General features: G+C 47.3%; 1 protein-coding gene across 2 annotated transcripts in view; it reads right to left on the reverse strand.

The window, feature by feature from the left end:
• Positions 1 to 492: 492 nt before the first annotated feature.
• The window catches only part of LRRK1 (leucine rich repeat kinase 1), an 85214-nt gene continuing 68780 nt past the window's right edge, over positions 493 to 16926 (reverse strand). For both annotated transcript variants that reach the window (XM_072870274.1, XM_072870275.1), the window contains exons 27-34: positions 16018 to 16295; positions 15634 to 15828; positions 14654 to 14805; positions 12933 to 13050; positions 11435 to 11551; positions 5513 to 6348; positions 4823 to 4924; positions 493 to 2918 (exon numbers count right to left, since the gene is read on the reverse strand). In XM_072870274.1, coding sequence (XP_072726375.1) covers positions 2741 to 2918; positions 4823 to 4924; positions 5513 to 6348; positions 11435 to 11551; positions 12933 to 13050; positions 14654 to 14805; positions 15634 to 15828; positions 16018 to 16295 — 1976 coding nt within the window. In that variant the 3' untranslated portion in view covers positions 493 to 2740. The remainder of the gene's footprint in view (positions 2919 to 4822; positions 4925 to 5512; positions 6349 to 11434; positions 11552 to 12932; positions 13051 to 14653; positions 14806 to 15633; positions 15829 to 16017; positions 16296 to 16926) is intronic.

A 16926-nucleotide genomic window follows, 5' to 3' on the forward strand; every position in this document is an offset into this window, starting at 1 on the left:
CTTTTCCTGCCTTTAGCCTTGACCCCCTCCCTTTCCCCAGGGATGGATGACAGGGGGATGGATGACGCCCCTCACCCAGACCTGCTGTCAGTCCTGCCAGGAGCCGAACAGGCTTCACTGGTGGGAGGGTTGGGAATGAGCACTGAAATCTCAATTAAACTGCCTGAGCTGGTGGGGGGTTTTTTGGGGGGATTTTGTTTTTAATTTCTGTTTATTTTTGCCCCTGGGGATTTATTCCTGCAGCATGTGCGTTCCTTACTTAATGGAGCCTTGTGCTAATGAGGTTTCAGGTTTGCTGAAGGGGGGGATTTTGTCCTGATTCCACGGTAGCAGCGCTCAGGCTCCCAGCCGCTTTCGGGAACCGACCCTGTTCCCAGGGGGTTTCAGGACCCACTCACTCCTGGCCCTGTGGCAGGGGACCTCTCATGCCACCGAGCAGCGACGTTTGCTTCTCTCCCACACCCCTTCCCTGACCATCCCGACCCAGCTGGCGAGGGTGGCAGCAGGGTTTTCGGAGCAGGGACGTCACGGTGTGTCTGGGGGAGGCTGTGCGCGATGGCTGTGTGCAGTAACAGCTCCGGAGCGCGCCGCGGCGAGCGGAACAAAACCCCTTTTGTTGTGGGGCCTCGGCCAGTGCCCACCAAAGGTTTGGGACAGGCTGCAGCTGACCCCTGTGGGTGCTGGGGAGCTCGTGGCGGGTTTGGAAGCCGGCTTTGGAAGCAGCACGGTGCCCGAGACGTTCTGCTCAAGAGGGATGATAAGGAACTGCTGCAGCTATTCCAGGTAGTGTTTTCTCAAAGAAAACCTGCAAGGCTGAATGAAACAGCTGTTTTCTAGCCTCTGTTAGTCCTTCAAGGCTCATGAAATAGTACGTGCGGATAAAAGGGGTCTGGCACCTGGAGAAGGCGACTGTGAGATGGTTAAAGCTCAGGTGACAGGGGTGTGCGTGGCAGGCACGTGCAGGCTTTGGGCTATGCAGCAGGATGGGAGGTAGGTGACAGTTTCAGGGAAATGCCGTTAATTAGCCCTGACACAGATACAGCTATTTCACAGCTAAGCTTGAGTCAGGATAAGCTCTCGGGGCAGCTGTGAAAATGCCTGTCAAACCGCAGCGGCAGTGAAGGGCTGAGCCACCTCTTCCCCGTCTCTGCGACAACAGGCAGGAGAGCCTGTCCTGGCGAGGGAGAGCAAACCAGGGCGCAGCGGTGCTGCCGTGCCTGCTTCACGAGCCGCTGGAGGAGCCGCAGGGGGACCGGGACGGGTAAGGCCAGGTAAGGAGACGGACTGTAGTTGTAAACCCGATTCAAGCTAGGCGGATCAGGAGGACGTGCATTTTAATCAGACACTGAAAAGCCCAAACACCCTGCAGCTGATGCAGGCATGGGCTGCCAATAAAAAGTGCCACCAACGCAGTGTCATTGTGGGGAGGAATCTGTTTATTTTAAGATACACTCTGTTTCTGAAGAAGGATATTTTAGCAGCCTGCAACAGAAATGTGAACCAGAGGGTTAACCTGCCCGTTCGGCCTTGGCCAGCCTTGCCGATGCTCACACAAGTTTCTTGGGATAGAAAAAAAAAAAGGTCCAAAATTCAAACTGTACACCTTTTTACAGGATGCTTAGCTGGGCTCACTTTTTACACTGCTGTACATGCTTGGGATAACTAAGTGCAATTGTTTTCAGAGCCAATATATCATCCCAGGCCACTAATGAAGATAAAATAAAAGCTGTGGTGAGCGGAAGCTGCACAGATACACAGGCAAATTAAGCTTATTGTGTTCCCGATACTCCAGAGTGCATTTACCAAGAGCAAGAGGAGTGGAGCAAAGACAGTTTATAATCCTTCCTGGTCACAGGGCTCCCTTCTCTTACACCAAGAAGTATCCGTCAAACCGAGTGGCTTTGCTTTGTATCATCTCTATTTACAACTGACTCTGCAACAGTACAATTAAATAGCTCACTTACTTACTGAGATTGTGCAGTATTATTGGCAGATTATTTTAGGCTCTCTCACAGTAACACTGTAGCACAATAGCTTTTAGGAACCAGAAACGCAGTGGCCAGCCAAAGCTTATTGCTGGTTCTTACACCTGGATGTCTCTACACAGCAATCACAACAGCGGCTACTCCTGAAGTAGCCTCTAACAAACTTGCAGGGATGTGGGTAGCAGCCCCGCAACGCAGGGCTTCCAGCAGACGCGTTTCCCCCAGGAGCAGGGTGAATTAGCCCGCAGTGAACCGCACTGCCGGCCAGCAGGCAGTGGGGACTGTAACGTGCTCAGGCTCCCAGGAAAGAGCCCACTGCGGTTAACGGAGCTCTCCTGGCTGACAATATACACTATAAAAGCAGCAGCAGCAGCCAGGGCATGCTGAAGGTGAGGAAGGAATTTAAAATGGGGAAGAAGAAACTGGAAATAGAGGCATGAGCAGAACCGCAGCCACCTCTACCTTCTGCTCTCTACTACCGCAGGGGAGCGTGTGACAGAGCAAGAGAGCAGAGAGATGGCCCAGCTCCCGGGCTCGTCCCTGCCCTGCTCGCACCGGTTTCTTCAGTCCCCGAAAGCCCTGACGGGGCTCCAGCCACGGGAACCCTGCAGTGCTCATTAGCAGCAAACCAGACGCATGCTCCCCCCACGCACCCACGTCCCTTCCCTCTCCGGGACTGTGTCTCGGAGTCCAGACGCGCTCAGAGCAGGACGCTTCCGTCTTTCGTCGAGCCTCGGTTCCCAGCGCCACAAGCACTACCTTCTTTTTCGCATGCAGGTTTCAAGCCTTCCCAGCTCTTCGTAGGCCTGGTAGAAAACGTCAAAGTCTCTGGCACTCCAGCCCCTCCAGACAGCCAGGCACCACTCCATGTTTTCGTTCTCAAAGCAGCACACAACTGTGTCCTTTGCTATGAGAGCAGCATCCACCAGCGTCCTGGGAAAGGAAGAACAGAGCAGAGAAGGGCATTACAGCGGAGAGCAGCTCTGCTAACAGCACACTGCCACTCATCTGGGAGGCACTGACTCACAAGCTTTCCTTTCCAGCTACTGAATCTCTTTTTATAAACTGCAAATCCTTGAGAAAGGAGAATGTAACAAAGAGAGGGATCAGAAACTATGTCACAGCAAAAGCAAGCAGCTCAGTAACATGGGAAAAGATTTTTAAAGGGATTCAGGTGCCTAAACGTGCAGGTGGGTGCTTAAGTCTGCTGTGACATTTTGAAGTTGCTGTTAATCTCCCGATTTGCTAAATCCACAGACTCTTTTGCCTGCTGCCAGCTGGGCATTTTCAAAACAGCCCGCACACCATGCCACAGCTAGCAGGCTGCCGAGAGCCTCTGCAGCCTGAAATGCAGTGTGGAAGCAGGATGGAGCCCACCTCTGCCTGCTCAGGGTAGGGGTCCCAAGTCCAGATCAGCAGGCATGGCTACAGCAACAGCCAGGGACCCACAAGGTTCACGCAGAAAGAGTCCTGCGTGACAGCATCGTGTTGCATGTGCTTCCTTTCATGGTCTCTGAGCATGTTACCTGATCAAACAAGAGCGGTTGAAGCTGCCCCTGCAGATACCCCAGAAGGAGGTGGCCAGGCAGAAGATGACACTTGTGTCCTTGCAGGGTTCAAGGGAACCTTGCTGGGCTCTTTCTACCACTCCAGTAGCAGACGGGGGAAGACCGACCCCAAACTGTTTCCCCAGAAAGGCCCCTAGACATTGGTGGGGAGCACTGGCAACGAGGGCTGTCCTTGGCAGCTGTTTTTTATCACAAACTGCCCCTAAGAAGTCACCTTCCTTCCCTCACCTCCCTACCCTGCTCTGCCCTTGGAGGAGGCAGGCACTATCGGCTGGTCTTTATCCTGCTGGTAAAACAGGGCAAGTCAATGGCCACCATGCCTGAACCAGCCAGGCTGCAAGGCAGCAAAGCAGGACAAGTCTGAGATGGCCATGTCACCTCGCCTAAACTCCACGCTTAATTTGGGTAAAGGAAAATCAACCTAAGAGTACCTGTGAACAATAAAGAGAATACTCCACTCCCAACTAACTGATAAAGACACTCAGTTAGCAAGTAGAGGGAACGGCAGGAGCATTTTGATCTCCTGTTGTGTTTGCCCAGTGGTAATAAATGATCATTTATAATCCTTAGCACTGCTTAACCTCCATTTGTTTGGACATAAATAGTACAGTCCCAGACTGGTATTTAAGTGATCAGCAGGAACACTCCCATCTCTCTAGCAGCTATTTATTTACTTGGACTCTTGTTCGCTGTATGAAACATTTTAAATTAATGTATATAACTGCTCTCCCCTGTGCTCCAGGAGCCTTCCCCCGGCCTGTCACTGCCAACAGCACAAAGGTGCTCATTTAGAGCCAGAACGTCAACCTGATCCACGTGAATGCAGCCACAGACAAGCACTGCGCTCTGCATAAATACACCTCTTGTTCTTAACGCAGGGCCTGAGTCTGCCAAGCTCCACCGATCTTCTGCCAGGTGCCCTCAGAGCACCGGGAGTCAGCACCAGGCAGGATCAGACTGACGTTGATTGCATTGTGCGAGACGGTCCTGCCTGTCTCATTATGGTGGTGCTTGGTCTCTGTGGCTTTTGGAGACCAGACTGTGGTCACAGTGCCTTCCCCTTGCCATCTGCCATGCTATAAGAGCGTGCGCATGCCCTGACATGCAACCAGCAACCGCATCTCCTCCAGCTGGGAGCTTCTCAGATGCTGCTGGATGCTGAGAGGAAGCTCCCAAGAGCCCCCGGAGCCTGCAGAGCCACCCTCTGCCACCCAGTACCCTCGTGCCCCTGGAAACTGGTGTGACAGGCCCTGCCCAAGTCAGTCTCACCCGTAGGGAGCCACTTCCCCAGCCTTCAGCACAGCAATCACTCTGCCCCGCTGGGTGCCGGATTCCTTCTCCAGTCCAATAACAATGATATCCCCTCCTCTCCTAGAAGAGAAACGAGGGAGATGTCACATGTATTCCGCAGGGGAGACTGGTGACAGCTGAGGAAGATCCATGCTGGATATCCATCCTCCCTGCTGCGATCCCTCCTGCAGTTACACAACCTTTTGCAGGGAAGAGGGCATTGCCATGCACCAAGGGACATCTTGAATCCACTACAGTGAGAGCCCCCGTAACAGGCAAAATCAGATTCCCAGTGGTTTCCATCAGCTCAACAGGAGACAAGAGGATTTTCCAGGGTTGTGACTGAGCAAAGACGCTGCCTGCTGTTCTTTATTTCCTCAGTAGCTGGGGAAACAGGGCTTCGAGTCTTACCATCCACCCACATTTCTGTTGAAATCAATCCTGCAAGACCTTAGATGTGGCCATTCTGCCCAACACTAGATATCTTTAAAAAGGAGCAGAAAAATCGATGTACCATTGCACTGGGAACAAAATTTCTTAATGACAACTTTACTTTCTAGGCAGGTGAATCATACTGGGAACGCAAAGTTTCTGAATTAGCCTGAGCTAATCTCACGCTCAGCCCAGGAGGGATTTTGACAAAGTTGCTTTGATAAGTGACCCACTTACCTGGGGATCCATATGAGGTCTTTTACTGGAAGAATCTTGACAGCTTGGAGATGCTGTGTGTTGTCACCCGCAGGCATAGCATCGTGATCCAGGGAAGGCTTCAGCTCATGAAATTTTTCAGACTCCTCAAAATCTGTGGAGAGTGGTGCACTGGAAGAACTCATGGGCGAGCTGGGTAGGCTGGAGGGGTACCGGGTTATCCTGTTAGGAGGCGAGGAGGAGTAGGAAGACACAGAGCAATAATCTGTGAGTGAGTCCTGGTGGTTTAGTATCTGGGTGCCAACCTCCGGGCTGTAGATAATGCTCATGTCCGCCAGCGGGTTACTCTCCATTGCTTTGTGGTTTATAGGTGCTGTAGCTGGGATGGGTGCCGAAGGCTGCTGGATTGTAAACATGTCTCTGAGGGGGCTGCAGTCTCCGCAGAAGTAGCGCGCACAGAGCTGGTAGGTGGTAACGTGATACATCACCAGGAAGTTGCTTTTATCGTCCAGACACCACACCACCTCCTCCCCGTGACACTCAGAGTTGCAGGCGATGGATGTGATCACCGACGGTGGGTTGAAGGGCTCCAGCCTCCTGCTGATCTCCATCGTGGCGCAGTCTATGATGAGGATGCCGGGGCCGTTGCTGTACCAGACCTCTGCTCCGCTGTTGGTGATCTCCATGGCCTTCACGGGGTACGGGTTCTGCCGGGGGTCATCATCAGAAATGTTGAATTTGGACCTGTTTGCTGTGTGGGAGCACAGGTAGGAGCAGCTGTCCCCTGGGATGCCCTGGGACACTGAAAACACTGCTACAAGTCCATCCGACAAGCCGGCCAGCACCACATATGAGTTCTGCAAGAAAGAGACAGCAGATTCGCTATCCGGATTCTTTACTTCTCTGCAATACAAGAGCTTTCAATCCCAGAGGCTCTGGCTGCCTCTCACAATTCTGCAAGTACATTAGTAACTTACCCCAAATCACTCAGTGATAACAGCAACATAAAAAGAAGTCTTTACATAGAAGCTGCTGCAGAGCCATACTCCTCTCACCCAGTATTACCTCTCTCTTTATTGGCAAGGGAGGACAGATGGACCTGGCAGCCTGCCCCGAAGCTTAACAAATTCAAGCTGGAGTATGTTCAGAAAAAGCCATCATGATCCTAGGAATCCAGCTGTAGAAACCCGGCTCATTTCCAAAAAGGAGTAAAGCTATTGCTATCGGTGTAGGTTGGAGAGGAATGGAAGAAATGCAGTAAAAACAGAAAGAGAGGGAGACGATCCTCTCACAAACAAGAGCATACAGTGATCGCTCCATAACCGATGTCTGCTGCTTTAACATCACCGCTCCTCCCAGGGATGTGCTCTGGGTCTGGGATCCCTGGCAGCTCACAGACGTCCCAGCGGAGGGCACAGAAGCAGCAGCAGTTCAGCAAAGCGGCTGCCAAGTGCCACGAACAATTCTGCAGGTAGTTAAAAACCTGCCCCTGAATGTACAGATGTGTTGGCTGTGGGAGTCACGGCCGGTGCCGAGCTCCAGTACAGCGCTCTGCGGCACTGCTGTGATGGATACCGTCACGTCCCGTGGATGGGAGCCGGTGAGAAAGCCACGGCTTGCAGGGTCTCTGACTCCTCCAGCTCATCACAGCAGTGCAAAATGCTGTTAAACAGACTGGGAAATGCATCTCTCGGGAACAAAACTCCCCATGACCTTGGGTCTGTACCAGAAACTCCCCCATCTGTGAAGCAGATAAAACAATACCTGCCTCAAAGGCCTTTCTATTTCCTCCCTGTGGAGCAATAAATTCTAAAAAAAGACCCTTTGCCCAGGGCTTTTTTGCTGTTGTTACAATCTTGCCCGACTAAAGCAAAGCAAAGCAAACAGAACCAGACAGAGCACCGCCAGCTGAACCGACACAACCTCACCCCTCCGCAGCCCTGCCATGGCGGAAAGCCCTGCCTCCCGGCATGCCTGAGACGCCAGCGACGCTGCCCGCCTCTGCGACATGGGACGGGGACTCGGCGTCACCCCTTGCTGCTCATAAATTAAGGGAAAGCCTGGGCCCTTCCAGGGATCTTGGCTGTGCCAGCCCTGGAAGATAGCTCCCAGGCTGCTTATGTCCATAGAGGCCAAAATCAGTATCTTGAATTACTCTCAGATATCATGGGGCAGATAGCATAGGGATAAGTATTAGTTTAATTGATAGCACTGTTTGCAAGGCTCATTAAGAGTCTTGGACAAAAAGACACTATCTGCATACAAAGTATGAGTAAAACCAAGAGTGTGCTGAGCCTGTATGACTAATCCAAATCACAGCAGAATTTTACTGTAATGGGAAAAACTAGGGAAGCAAGTGGAAAGTTGTGAAATGGAGCTTGGACTTTAACTCAGTCCAGTCCCAATTCTCTAACCACTAATTAAAAGAAACCCAAATGGCCTGCAGTGTTTGGTGCCATGTCCCTGCTGCCATGTGGATCTGGTGCAAAGGCTCCTGGATATGAGTTTGCCAGGGAGTTGCATCAGTAGGTTGGAACATGGCACAATGCTTTGCACAAGCTGGGTTTTGGGTTACTTTTTTCTTTGGAAAGGAGTTCAATTATTTAAAACAGAACAAAACAAAGCAGAACAGCCCACATTTCTCTGGTGAAAACGGTCCAACTTTTTCAGTCAAAAGGACCCTGCACAACAGGTATTTCTTACTAAAAAGAGGAAATGTAAATTTAAATGGGAACATCTGAAATTAACCGTAATGTGGGTATGTCAACCTGAACTGCTCCTAGCGTGACACAGGACACTATGAAAGTCTTCAGAGATCTCTATAATTTTGTCTCATTTGATTTGAAAATGCTGAATTTTCCAAGCATAGTCTTCACAAAAAATATTTTTATTTCTTTGATTAATGTCAGCTACTGCAGAACAGGATCCAGATTCCCTTTTGGGTTCCATAGGCCAAATTTCCCCGGCACTGAGCAATCGGCACCATAACTGGGCAGAGCTGCGTCAGTGATCCCCACCCAGCTTTACCAGTAATACCAACTCTGCCAAATTCTAGCCTGTCTGGAATAGCACAATGGTGGAAGCAAATCTGGAAGATATTTTATGCTTTAGGGCACTTATTACTCACTGCCTTGGCTATTGGGACCTGTTTCTATCCAGCCACTGTTGTTATCTGTTCGAGAAAGGAGGAGTAGGAACTCAAACGCTGAGAAATGCCCTCAGCCCGCCATCCCTCGCCTGACCGAGACAAGGGAGTGACCCATTTCACAGAAGACCACGGCAAAGGCCACCCACCCCCGGGTGCCACTGACTCACCAGACTTTATTAGCTGCCGATACAGCCGGGCAGCGAGGCAAAACTCTCCAAATCAGGGTATTACAACAGTGACCAAAGGCAGGCAGGGCAGCAGTCTCCAGAAACCTTAAGTAACTTTCTCAGAATTCATTTTCAACGTTTGAGCTCCACAAAGAGCCAACAAAAACACAGAGCAACAAAACTGCATTTGAAGTCTCTGTCCTGCCAGAAGTCCTGCTGTGCCAGGGAGGAAGGCCTCTGAGCAGGGCTGTGACGGTATGTGATGTGCAGGAGATGAGCTGGCTCCAGACGTCCTGTCCTTGCAGCTAAGGACAGCGCAAGACTTGGAGCCGTTGGGACGGCCGCTGTGAGCAGGTTAAAAAAGAAAAAATACAGCCCCCGACACCACAGCCTTGGTCACCTCCTCCTCTCTTCCCCGCAGGGTCTGGCACTGCTGGCAGCAAACGCCGCAGCAGGCTGCAGCCTTTAAATGCAGCTTTTGTTTTCGTGTGTTCCAGGTTTTTGCAAGAGGCCAGAGGCTTGCACCCATTCAGATGTCTCTCCCCCTCAACATCTCTTTGTAGGAACGCTGCAAACCAATTCAGAAAGCATCTTGTTTTGCTCTTTTTAACCTGTTTGTTTGCTTATTTGTTTTTTTCTTCTGAAAGGAAATTCACTGAAAACTTCATTGTTTGCCAAAAACAATGATACTGGTGACAGAAAGCATGCAACAAAAAAAGCTTAAATTGTACAAGACTTTTCCTTGGCGGGTGAGTTTTGGATTCTGGGCCCCTCTCTGCTGCTTTTAAATTTCCATGATGATTCTTTTGGATGAGAAACCAAATTTTGGAAACTATTTCTTTTGGATCAGTCTTCCCAAGGCAGTCGTAAAGAATTCCCCTTCCCAGCAACATCCCTCGGCAATTCTCTGACTGCTAGTTACCTCACATCTCATCAGCTAAAGGCTTTCTTCCCAGGGAAATGCGAGCAATTCTCTTTTCCGCTGGACAATAATGACTATGTGATAACTCTGATACAGCTTGCTGTGCTGTACAGTGAGTTTGACAAGTGTAAGCTTTCCACTTAGCTTTGTTGGAACAACTGGCTGTTTCGAAAAACAGTTTAGTTTCTTGCCAGCCTGGTCTGCACATCCCTATGGCTGCTGCTCTGGCTATTTCACTGCCAAACTCATTCATAGAAAGGAGAGAGGAAAAGGTAAGTCCAATAAACTAAGAAGGAGCGCGCCGAAGGGATGTGGATTTCTGGAAGGCTGGGTAGGGTCGGGGGAGGAAGGGAGGTGTCTAGACTCAATATTACTATTGTAGGGCCTGGCATTATTTATGACATTTTCTAGGCAAGCCACAAACTGAAAATAGAAACCAGGAGACATAAAGCCACTCGTAACCCCTGAGGAATGGCTTTGCAAGCTGTATGACAGTGGAAAAGCTGAAAGTGAAAGACTCGTTCAACCGTCCTGGACAAAACCTCAGGCAGCGTGAAGAAGAAATTTGCCCTACACATCAGAAATGAAACTCCATGGCGGAGAAATGCTGCAGGTCTGGGAGCCAAAGAAAGCCGACAGATGCAGCCTCCCGGCGGGTGAAATTAATCCCTGTGCCAACTTTACATCTATGCCCTACTTTAGTCCTACTTACACCATGTTTGGAAGTGAAGCAGTACACCTTACACTAACCATCTGCCTCGGATTCAGTTTGCAGCGATGCAGCAGTCTGAGGAAACGAGCCAGAAATGGACAATAACTCAGAACGGGCATGTGGTATAAAACAGCTCCACTGTCACTCCGAGAGCTGCTCCATATTGAGCTTTTAGACACATACAAGTCTGCTGGCATTTGCAAAAACTACATAGCTACCAATAATGTTGGAACATAATTATATGTTTTTACTTGAGGTGGCTGTAAGCAAACCGGAGGTAATTTAGCCAAAAACAGTTTTTATACATCTCCCAAGACTTGCCCGCAATAGGCAGTCATGTCAGATTTCTCTTGCCAGTAAGTGGATGGTAGCAATTCCAGAACTAGACAGATACTATATAACTTTCGTTATTACCCGTAAGAGTAATTACCCATATTACCCATAAGAGTATTACCTATAAGAGCTGTATTATCTAAGTGTTCTCATTCAAAACCAAAAAAGAAGTGTGGCTGAGCCTAGGTAATATTTAAAGATGATTGTGCACACAAATGATAGCATGCACACACACCAGGAGAAGAGTGGGTACAAGAGCTAGGATATACCCAAGTCCTGCATTAGCAGTTAACAAATCTCTATTCTAATTATTGTTTCATGTCTCTACTTTGCTTGATCAGCCTAAACCTTGTCTTCCAGTGATGTGGAAACACAGCTGGAAAACTTCCTTGCAGAGGAATTTGATCTATTTTGACTATTTTCCCAGCAGGCTTGGAAGTGCCAGCTTTGGTCCCCTGACTCAGGTTCTTGCCCACACCTCTGTCTTCTGGCAGAGGCACAAAGACCTGGAAACCTTCTCCTCGCACTGCCAAAATGTTCCTGGGCATTGCAAAGTCCTTCAACACTAGCTAGTGACAAGCCGCGCAAACTCTGGCAGCATGGCCTGGCAGCAGACGGCTTAGTTTCACTAATGCCCCTTTTCCTTCACATTCCTCCTTACCTTTTTGACAACAGGCATTACTAGAAAGCAGCTGACAGTAGCAGGAGTGTCCAAACCCTTCTGCGGAGTCTTTAGAGGACACATGCCCTGCAACCCATACACAGAAATCTTCTGGTCCTGTGAAAGAGCACATAAAATTCTATAAATTTCAATCATCTTCCATGCTTTTCATATCTTGATACCCAAACAAGATCAAATTGGTTCCAAAACCAGTTTTTACTTGTATTTTTTGATATCCAAAGCCTGCATTTCTCTTTGTGTTCCCTGGAGAACATTTGATTTGTCTGCAGGTAGAAAGCAGGTGCTGCCTTCCCCAGAATGAGCTGTGGGCAGTATATGCATTGTCCAAAAGCCACCAAAATCACCACTTTAGGTTTTATCACCACATCTAAAAGTAGCATTTGACAACCCTGACTCTGTTTTTTTTTAAAAATTTTTAAACTTCTTACAAAAATAAATTAAAGGTATGGGTCCCTCCCCAACCCCAACAAATCCCAAACGTGAAACATGTCATATGTTATTTTGCATTAATCTCTCAGTTCAAGGAAAGCTAGTATTACATTGTATGTGGAATTACACCTGCTCTACACCTCGTAAATCTACTAAACTAACATAGAGCACCCAGCTTGGGGAATAGCAACACATTTCATTTTGTTCAAAAAGATGGATATAAAATGCTTTAAGATTTCTGAATTGTAATTTGTCTATATTTGTTGTTATGGAAAAATAGGAATATTTGAACTTTACCTCAATTTGGGAACAGAAGAAGTCAAAATATCTTATTTTCCTACAGGGAAAAAAGACCTATACTCTCACTCAGTTCCAGCATCCATGCTAGGGCGGGGTGAATTAACCGACACAAATTATTTATTCAGCAAGCATGGCCTTTTTTCCCCTGTCTGAAACACTGAACTTCAGGAACATTTCAATTTGTTTCAGCTATTTTTTGTTTGTTTTGTGTCAAAACCAGCTGACACTTAACGCAGCCCTTTTTCATGAGTGGACAGGGGCTCTGAGGGACAAATCAGCCATGCTCTCTTACTCTTATTTTTTTAGCTGCAGTTTTCCATGGTGAACACAAAACTTGGGTACCCATTTCCCACCAACTGTCAAATCCCTCGGGCCTCTTTCAAAACCCCACCCTTAAACGCATGGTTTCTTTCACTGCTTCCCTTTATCGCTTACAGATAAGGACATTTCCCAGAAGAAACCCTGGGTACAGATATGCTACAATCCGGAGAGTTTTGCCTTGGAAAGCCGAGGTTCCCACGATCGCTTTGAAGACCAGGAGGCATGATTTTGATCTAGGTATCAGCTAAGGAACAGGCAGAAACAACACACCCCGAGACCGCAGATGCAAAGTCACGCTGCTCATCTGAGACACCCATTGTCTCAAACACTCTTAGCTTTACTAATTTAATAGGCTCTTTCTCTTCATTCGTGTCTCTTCTAACGAGGCCCCTCTTGAGCCAGGCACTGAAGCGCAGGCAACACTCACCTCAGTGGCAGCCCAGAGGGCATTCTGAAATTTTAGTTGGCAGCATAGCTTCATTCCTGGGCAGCTCATCCTCTCCACTTCTATGACTCCTTTTTCTGGATTCACCACCGTGTAGTTTCTGAAAGGAGCAAACAACAATTTCCTATAGCCAACATTCAGCCTGTAAACTGCTGCAGGACGGCACTTGGCACTTTTGGCCAAGCCGTAACACGACTGTCCAGATGTGGACAATGCTGCAAGGCTCTCCACCCCTCCAAATGGTCGTTGTAAAGGAAGAGAAATACAGATGTGCCACGGCTCTTCCTCAGGAGGCAGATAAGCAATTACTTCTGTGAAGATTTAAACCCAGCTATATGACTTTGCGCGGAAATGGATTAGGAGAATTTAAGTGGTCTGTTACTATAATTCAGCTGTGAGACAAACAGCTCCAGCTGAATAGCAGTAATTAATAGCTGGGAGGTCTTAGCCCATCTTGCCCATTAGGTTCTCAAGAGAATATGTGCTTGTTCTCCGAGTTCACTGCCTCAGTATTATCTGGCTTCATTACTTATTTTAGTACATAAACAGAATAGCATGATTCTTCCAAATAAGAGCAAAGATCTGTAACCTGATAAAATAATTTATAAATATGACTAATTAATATTTTTGTAGCTAAAAGGATTTTGTTTGTTTAGGGTTTGGGGAAGTTTATTGGGTTTGGGTGTTTGAACAATAACTGGATATTCACAACCACATCTGTGAGCCCCAGATGTTTTACCAACTGTGGCACAAGCAATTACACATGCTGAAATCTGTCACATATAAGTAATTTGTTATTCAGCAGTCTCCAGCAAGTGGATTGTCCAGTCAGGAAGCAGATTCACTGAGATATATTGCTGTGAATATTTGGACAACATCCATGTATTCAAAATACATCTGTGAGCCCCATGTGTTTCACCAGTTTTAGCAGGAATAGTTATACTGTCTGCGCTGAACGACTGACCAGGCACCACAAATAGCAAAGCAAATCGTTCATGAACAAATCACGTACCTTTCCCATTAGGTTAATGGTTACAAACAATGAACACATTGATAGAAAATTCAGATCAGTTTGTGAATGTTTCCAAATAAGATTGGGGCTATAAAAATCAGTAACATCCATAAAAATAAACCTAACTAGCCATGGGTCACATGTGGCTGAGCAAAATACCATCATCTCAGTCACAATTTAATAACATTTAAAGCACATGCCTATTCAGTATAGCACACATTTTACTGGCAGTATACACTTGGATGCACACACAGCTTCAGGCATGCGGTTAACTCCTGATGATTTCAATAGGATTTAAGCATGTGCTTAATTGCTTTGCAGAACAGAGATGGAACTGCAGTCTCAATTAGGAAAGGTTTAGTGTTAAATGGCCTCATTAGGAAAGGCAGAACACGTCTGTTCTCATGTGCAAATGCTTCATCCTGTGTGTGTGAATCATTACACTGCCCTAATCTTCTCCTCATATTAACTGAAGCAGAGTTAAGCTCATTAAATATCCTTTATAAAGCAACCACTGTTCCCAATTAAAGGAGTTTGGGAAAACAGTGTTCACCGTATCCTTGGCATTCACCCAAATTCACTTTCCCCTTCTTTACCTCCCTCCCAGAGGCATAAGTGAAGACGCTGAAGGATTTTTACTTAAAAAGAAAAAAGAACAAAAGAAAGAAATTACTAATATGAGCTGTCTCACCTGGTGTCTTCCTTCCCATCCCAGAACACCACAGTGTACTCCTGTCCTTGGGAGCAGAAGAAGGAAGACTGCTTCCCACAGGATAGCAGGTACATAAATGTTGCAAAGGTAGGATCTTTCATCTGTCCTACCACAGAAATGGCCAGTGGACGCTGTTGGGAAAGTAAAAGAGAAAGACATATGTCACACAGGACAGCTGGAGGTCCAGATGAAATAAAAGAATCATAATAATCATTATTTATTAAAGCTAGAGAGCCTAGAAGTAGGACTTCTTTAATAAACACTTCTGCTACTTTCTCAAATCTACACCGAATTCTTATAAATCCCACCTGGTTGGTTCTTAGCATCCTCCATACCCCACACACTGAAAACAAACCTTTTCTGTACTTCCATGGTTTGGCCTGTGTTTCTCTTACACATTTTATTGATTAATTTCTTCAGGTTTATGAATTTTGGAAGCTGACTCACTGTCATGATGGTGTCTAGCTGTTTGTGAGTCAAACTGACCTTTGTTTGAAGGACAGCAGCTCTGAAATGGCAACTTGCAATTAATGAAAAACATAATGTAGCATAAGCCTTTTCTCATACTTTGAACCCTTTTCTTCCTCATACCTCATTTTATAATCTTAGGGTTTTTGAAGTCTTTGTAGTTACGTTCACAGCATGATACTGTAGCTGTTTCTAGAAATTATGGGTAACGTCTTGCTCTGGTGAAATCAATAGCTTAACTGCCATTGACGTCAAGGGACCTTCATGTCACCGCAGATGTCTAAGGCCACCAATCTGCCATAGTTTCATTCATAAAACTCTCATTTAAGTCAACAGAAGTTCTGGGCCATATCAGCAGGAGGGGTAAATGGGCAACTGAGCTGTTCTGCTGTACCGAGAGCAAGCCTAGCTCTCCTGCGTGAAGAGGGCTGCCACCAGATCGCTGTTAGCTACACAATCAGAAAACACTAGTCATGAGGGTTGTCATGTACCTTTTCTGGCTTAGTGTCCCAACACTCCATCATGAGTGCCTGCATCCTATATTGCTGCACCTCTTCTGGCTGCCCAAGAACAGGACGGATCCCTTTAGACAGCTTCTTTGCAATCTGGAGCTGGTGTTGTCCTAGCACAGGCCGCTGACCAGACAGCAGCTCATACAGGACCATCCCATATGAGAACATGTCGACCTAGAGCCAGAAACGGAGAAAAAAACCAGGGCAAACCTCCCTTGGTGGGTAGAGAGGAGACAAGGAAGGCTATGGTGGGAAAGCTAGTGCTGCATACCATGCACGTATAAGGGAATTCAGCCCCATGCATGAAGCCAGCCACCCACCGCTGTCACGCAGGGGCTGTGCCCACGGATACACCAGAGTTACCTTCTCATCGTAGACTATGCGAGGCCTGATCTCAGGAGCTTGGTAGCCCGGCGTGCCTTCCACGCCAAGCGCGCCTTCGTGGAACGACTGCCGGGAGATTCCGTAGTCAGAGAGTTTGATATTGATGTGCTCTTTGACGTCCAGGGACCACACCAAAATATTGTCTGACTTCAGGTCGCAGAAGATGATGTTCTTCTTATGCAGGTAGGCAAGGCCTGTTACAATCTGATACGCTATTTTGTGTGTCAGCATGTGTCCCAGTGGCACAAAGGAAGACCCTGGCACAAAGGAACAGCCTATCTTCAGTTCTTGTAATTACAATAACTGCTTTTTCCTCCCCTTTCTCTTTCTCTTTTAAACTACAGAGAAATAACTAACAACCTTTTAAAACATCACTCAATGCCACAATTTGAAATGACACTGTTTGTGTTACTACTATACACGTCTGACAGTTCTATTAGATTATTTTTTTAAACCCTTTCACTTCTAGACCCCTAAATCTTCCGGTGAAAATTAGTGTTTGACTGGAAGTTGACACAAAGCCAAGGTGCTAAGAGGGTCCGATGGCCTCAACCTATCTTGGAATTAGTGACATTCATTTGACAGCGACAGAATTACAGATAATTATGAGATAATTTAGAGTGCCAGAGACCCATCTGCAGGAGGAAGAACACAGCATTACCCATGCAGCACTGAAGTGAGATGCACTTCTTATTAATTTGCAGAGAAATTGAAAATCCAGGTCTCCAAAGTAGTTTTGAAAAGCCTGAGCATCAATTTTTACTAGGTTCCCAAAGGCACATTTTAAGAGCAATTCCATCCCTTCCACTTCCCCTAGTCTGGAAAAAAATACCCTTCAGTAAATCAAGCAGTAATTTAAACGTTGTTGACCATTTGTCTCTACCATGA

Source organism: Ciconia boyciana, chromosome 8 (assembly GCF_034638445.1).
Source record: "Ciconia boyciana chromosome 8, ASM3463844v1, whole genome shotgun sequence".
NCBI lineage: Eukaryota > Metazoa > Chordata > Aves > Ciconiiformes > Ciconiidae > Ciconia > Ciconia boyciana.